General features: G+C 38.5%; 1 protein-coding gene across 2 annotated transcripts in view; it reads left to right on the plus strand.

Moving 5' to 3' along the window:
- The window catches only part of JAG2 (jagged canonical Notch ligand 2), a 71,746-nt gene extending 66,882 nt beyond the window's left edge, over nucleotides 1-4,864 (plus strand). For both annotated transcript variants that reach the window (XM_065063293.1, XM_065063294.1), the window contains one exon: nucleotides 2,554-4,864. In XM_065063293.1, the coding sequence (XP_064919365.1) occupies nucleotides 2,554-3,026 (473 nt within the window). In that variant the 3' untranslated portion in view covers nucleotides 3,027-4,864. The remainder of the gene's footprint in view (nucleotides 1-2,553) is intronic.
- Nucleotides 4,865-6,131: the final 1,267 nt, after the last annotated feature.

Raw genomic sequence — 6,131 nt, forward strand, 5'->3', positions numbered from 1 at the left:
ACTGAGGTTGTAAGGTAATGAAAATATGAGGAGGGGCAAGACACACAGTGTTGATACTAAGTCTCTTCTGAAGTGCTTATGTATTAATTAATTTAACAAGAGCTAAGATGTTTAGCATCTTTCATGTATCTTGGCTGTGATAATGTAACACTTCACTCCCTTCTTCAATATGTGTTTCTCACCAGTGCACAGCTGGTTTAAAATGTAACATTCCTCTTAATGAGGATGTGATGTGATTGGAGAGATCTTAATCTCTGAATATTGGCTCTCCAAGAGCTACACCAAAACAAACAGTTGAAGATTTGCATGCCTGTGTTCCTGCCTTGGAGAGGCAGGAGAAAGTCTTGTGGAAGACCCCTGGTAGGCTCCAGTCCAACTAAGCCCGAAGTGGAAGTCTCACAATGGTAGGAGGCTCTCAGAACTTTTTCTTAGACCTCCTCAACATAATATTCTGGAAGATCTTCCACCTGTAGTCCAGATGATCAGTAAATCATGTGGTTCTACTTCCCTTGCATTTCCCTTCTTAGGGAATGGCTTTCATCTGTTAAAGCCTTGGCAAATGTACTATTTTCTCAGCTCTCTTGAAGGAGTGTACCAGCTTTGTTCTTGTCTGGAACAGAAATGGCATAAATTATAAAGAATCGAGCTGAAGTTCCGATGTACCTCAGCCTCTTCCTCTTCTGATCATATGTTAAATGCTAGGGCAAGAGGGATGGGGATTACTTTGCCTCTCGCCTCAATAAGATTCAAAGATTCTCTAAGAAAGTGGGTAGACTTTGACTTCTCTTGTGGCTAGTGCTAGAGAATGGTTTCCAGACTCCTCATTTTAATATGAATGCTCAGTATTGACCACTGCCCCATAGTCCTTTAGCTGGAGTTGTTTTGAAGAAGTAAACTGGTACTTGGACTTTCATGGCCTTTGAATTGGTTTGTGTTACTGTTACCCTTAATTGAATGAGATAGATGGAAACCTATCACAAACTGTGGTGTAAAGCCCTGTCTGTAGTGAGAATCTCATTTCTGTGGGACACTCAAGTGTCTAGATGGAGATCATCATTAGACACTTCATTAATTTCCTCTAGCTTTAAGGAAAAACTATATTTGGCATCTCCATATAGACAGTTCTCTCTGTAATAACCTTTTATTAAGTTAACTTGGATCCACAGTCGTAGGACTAAATAATAGATGTGACAGTCATGAGAATACAAGCTTTCTATTCTAATCTTGGAGAAGCTGGTATGAAGAGCTCCTCTTCCCTTGCAGTATTCCCTCTCCCCCTGCCCCTTAATGGTTTAGTATTAGATTGCTTATGAAAAATGAGAGAGAATAGCAGTTACTTCTAGAAGTGCATTCCTTCCCAAAACTGCTAAAATATGATATTTAGATACCTTGAGGCCAACCATGTTTGCTGTTTATTCATCCTCCTTTACTAGAAGGAAATGTTTGAGGATGTTTCATCTTTCACATAACAATATGTTCAGAAGACACTTCAGTGTTAGAATGAATGACAGTGGTACGAAGCAGTCAGTTGTTTTTATACAGCCATGTGTAGGTTTTTCTCTAAGCAGTTTTCTTAAAACTGCAGATGGAATTTACTTTTGGATCACAGGTTTGTTGTAGGTTGACAGCATTTGTCTGCAGAGATTTTGAACAGTCCTCCTGTCTCTACAAAAAGCAAAGCGCCTCATGTCTTACTGCCTCTTAACACCTGTGAATTCTTGTTTATCAAGAAGAGTATGAAAATGTTGTTTTTCTGTCCTAGCAGTATAACTCTTGAGGAGGGGGAAAAAAGTCCAAATATACATAACGTTTTCAGGAATTGTTTCCTAGAGAAGTAATCTGGGGCTGGTGTGGCTGGGAGAGCGCTAGTGGGATTTGTGATTGGGAATGTGGAGTCAAGCAATTGTCTCAACTCCTTTTGTTTATTCATTGAGCACTGAAGACTCTTATCTCTAGTGACAATATTCTAGTGTTTTACTCTGAAGTGAAACTGGAACATCCTGAAGAATGCGTGATGGATTTAGCTACATAGGTCTAACCTGAATGCTTTTGAGATAGTTGATACAAAAATGTCTATGGCCTTGATGGTAAAGGACTCTTATTTTTGATAGTAAATGCATGACATATTTCTGATGCAAGTGCCAGTACTTTTGGAGGGACTGCCTCCTACAAGGGTAGATTTTATTTATTGCCATAAGAGTCATTGTAGGCTTTCTAGGTCAGCTTAGCTTAGGTGCTTGAGAAAGAGATGTTGCTTGTATAACCAGTTTGTCTGTTGGAGGGGGAAAAAGCATCTCAGATGTAGCATTTCAGCCCCTATCTTTAAGCACAGAAAACTCTAATGTATTTTAAACTAGCAAAGAGCATTTCTAGATGGACTAGTGTGTTCAGACAGCTATCACATTCTGTAATGACATCTTACTTTCTTTCTCCTGAAAAGCTTTCTAGGTCTAACCTATAGTTATCTGTGGATAGTTCTCTTGCAGATGTCCAGTGCTATATATCTAGTTTTGTTAACTCAAGGCTTTATTTTGTTTTTTGTTTGCCCTCTAGATTATTTGGTTCCAATTCTTTGTGTGGTATTTAGCATTGTGTGGCTGACTTGTATAATCATCTGCGTGTGGTGGACTCGGAAGAGAAGAAAAGAGAGAGAGAGAAGTCGTCCTCCCAGAGAAGAGGGTGCCAATAACCAGTGGGCGCCTTTAAATCCCATACGAAACCCTATAGACAGATCTTACAGTAACAAAGACATTCGTTATGAATGCAAGAACTTCATATCTCCTCAAAAAAGGACTTGTGATGCAGTAGAGGAGTATGTAGAGTATGAGGAAGAGGAGGATGAAGAGGAGGAAAGAGACGAGGAAATGGACAAATTCCTCTCTCACAAACTCACAAAGCCTTTGCCGACAAAGGCGCCTGACACATCAGAGAGCAGTCCAGTAAAGAAATCCCATCAAATAGGCAAAATGGACAACAGATCTGTAAAAAATGTGAATGCGTCAAACTTTGAAGGCAGTAGAGACTAACCTGTATTTGGAATGTAGGCAGACTGCGCCTGTGCTTACTGGGGAGGGGAAAAGTTGACATCTCCACTTTGCATCAAGGACTAAAAATATCTGGAGTCAAATGTTCATAGTTTCTTTATTTTGCGTAAAAAAAAAATAAATAAAAATAATAATAAATAAAATTTATTTTGTTTCTTTAGCCTTGTATAAATTATTCAATTACTGTCAGATGAAAAAAAGTGAGTAATCTTTGATAGTTGCTATTTTTGTAAAGTTTACTTATAATACACTCGCTGTGTGGCAGAGGAGAGGTTGTATTTTCAATATGTGTAAAGTTTATTACAAAAGACTGTACACTGTTTACAGAATGTATTTCTTTTTATTACTTGCTCTAATTTAATGGTGGCTTTAAAACCTCCTGGTTGAGGACATTGTGTGAACTTTAAACTGCTTTCTTGACTTTGAATCTCTATTAATGGCAGCTCACTGCACTTGTTACGTTAGTAGCTTCTGTAATATGTTTTCCAAATTTGCCTTACACACTTTGTAATAGGAACAAAAAGAAAATATAGAGATCTTTCAACTGTGGTTTAAAAGTGGCCTTTTAATTTCTGTTAAATTCCTTTAGAATTGCAGTATTGAAGCATGTGACAAGTGCCTTGAGATTAAACTTTTTCTATAGCAACTGTCAAAGACTGCCATATCAATATAGTAAAATTGTGAGAACTCTAGGTTCCCCAACTGACACAGTTTATTTTCTAATAGTGAAAGTGCTTTTTTTGTAAATATGTACATATTAAATGAATCACTCTGTATATTTGATTTAATAACTTAAATATTTTGGTCTTTTTTTTTACGTGTCATTCCTTTTAATTTATGTTGCAGAAAAGGAGGTTTTATGGCAGTTTATAAGACTTTTTTTTGGTATTATGTCCAGATTAGAAAATGATGTTAATACAATCAATGTTAGCAATCTGTTGGTCATTTGTATTTACGGAACATAACCACTTACGTGTAAATAGATCCAGAAATGTTTGTTTATCCCCACGTTCAGCCCATCTCAAGAACACTAATGGGTGCATCTACTGTACAGAACCAACATAGCGAGGCATTGTTTTTTTTTTTCTTTTGTGAATATGTTAATTACATGTGGTATTACTTTTTTTGCGTTTAAATACAGGCCTAATGAAGGGAACAATATTTTGCTCAATCTTGTTTCTGTTGTGCTTTATTCATATTTTGCTCTAAAGAAAAAAGGCTGGTGAGCTCAGAAAATGAGAGTACCTCATGAGAAATGGTTATTTGTAATGGAAGGCTTATGCGTGCTTTTTTTTAAGGCTCTATTATTGCTGTTACCTGGGCAAACTAAGTTTATTTTAATTACCGAAGAAGCATAACACTACATACACCTAGCTACCCTACCAGTGAGAGGAGCGGATGTCTGAGAGTATAAACTCTGGCCCATGAACAATGTAAACGTGAATGTTTTGAAACTAGTTATTTTATACAGGAACGCAGGATTTGCTTTGCAGGATCTTCTGTTTTAGTACATTTTTGTTTGACATGTTCTTAAAAAAAAAAAATAAAAAAAACCTTTCAGAAAAGAAACTATTTATTAAAGCATTTTATAATGATATTTGTTGTAACTTTTTTACTTGTGCTAAATATTCAAAACTTATTTTGATAACCTGGTTAGGAGTTAGTTTAGAAAAGGGTACTATCCTTCTCATGTTCCCCAGTATAATCCTGAGTATTTAAACCAAAAACACTTTTTTTCTGCTACTCTTGTAACTTTTTGTACTGTAATGCTGCTGTCTTCCATAATCTAATAAAATGATTCCCTCATTGTGTGTAAGATACTTCAGATTGTGTTTGCTTTCTGAGTGCTGGGAGTTCTGACAGTATGAGGAGTGAAAGCGCAGATTCTGTGCGCACTGCTCCCCACATCCCAGTGCCCCCAGCATCCCGGTGCCAATACCTCCTGCATCCCCGTGCTGATGCCCCCCACACCGGCTCATCATCGATGTCCCCTGTCCCCTGGGGCACCACAAGTGGTTCCTGGCCCCACAGCTGGTCCAGCGGCATGGACACCTTCCATACCCGAACTGGGACTCTCCCTGTGCTGCCTCTTTGCAGAGCACCGCATCTGGTTTTAGCTGACCATGTGTAGGATGTGCCTTGTTTGAGGTGGCTCCCTCCCAGGTGCTGAGCAGAGGCTTGTCAAGCAGCATCGTTTTGCTTCCTCAGGTGATAAGAAGCTTTTTGAGCATGCAGGGGCTTGACGTTTTCTTGCTGGGTTGAGTTGGATTTTTTGAGTAATACCTTTGTCCTCTGTTCTACAGCCATTCAGACCTTGTCTTGCTCCAGTTTCAGTTTAGTAGGTCTATGCCTGTTTGTTACGGTGATTTGAATGGCTTTTGTACAGACTATTTTCTGTACTAGAAGGTGAACTCTTACATAAAGTAATATGGAATATAAAGTTGCGTTTTTCCTGTAGCTATCAACCTTCAAAGCAGAATTCTAGATTGTAGCAGAGTGTTTTATTCCAGTTATTGTACAGTTACTGTGGTATTATTTCCCTTGGACTTTTGTCTTTTATTTTGGTGAGAGCTGTTTCTAAGTTCTCAAATAATAAAATTCAACTGTTATCTTTGATTTCCGCTTTTCAACCACCTCCTGCCCTTGATGAAAAGGCTGATGGGAGATGGGAAATTCAATGCTGAGAGAAGGGAGCCAACACTTTTTCAGTGATGTCTTTCTAAATTCAGCTCTGTGGTGCCTTGGGGAAACTTAGTGGTTGCCAGTAGCTGCTCAGAAATTGGGGGAGCAATGCTATAACCATTCAGAACAGTGCCAGGATAGAAAAAGGTCTTTTTAAAAGATGCAGTGCTCCCAGAGACCACAGTATTTGTTGAGTACCTGCTGCAGAGAATGATTTCTGATAGTCACAATGTATTTCTTGAAATAGCTGAGAGAATGTTCCTGGTTGGAGGCTTTCCATGAATACAAATAAATGCGGTGGGTGTTGCTGCTGTAGGCAAAAGAGAAATTGATTTTTATGTACATATAGAGTAATGCTGTTCTGTTGTGCGGTATTGAGCTGGCTCACTGCTCCTGAAGGTGCCA

The sequence above is a fragment of the Columba livia genome, chromosome 5 (assembly GCF_036013475.1).
Source record: "Columba livia isolate bColLiv1 breed racing homer chromosome 5, bColLiv1.pat.W.v2, whole genome shotgun sequence".
NCBI lineage: Eukaryota > Metazoa > Chordata > Aves > Columbiformes > Columbidae > Columba > Columba livia.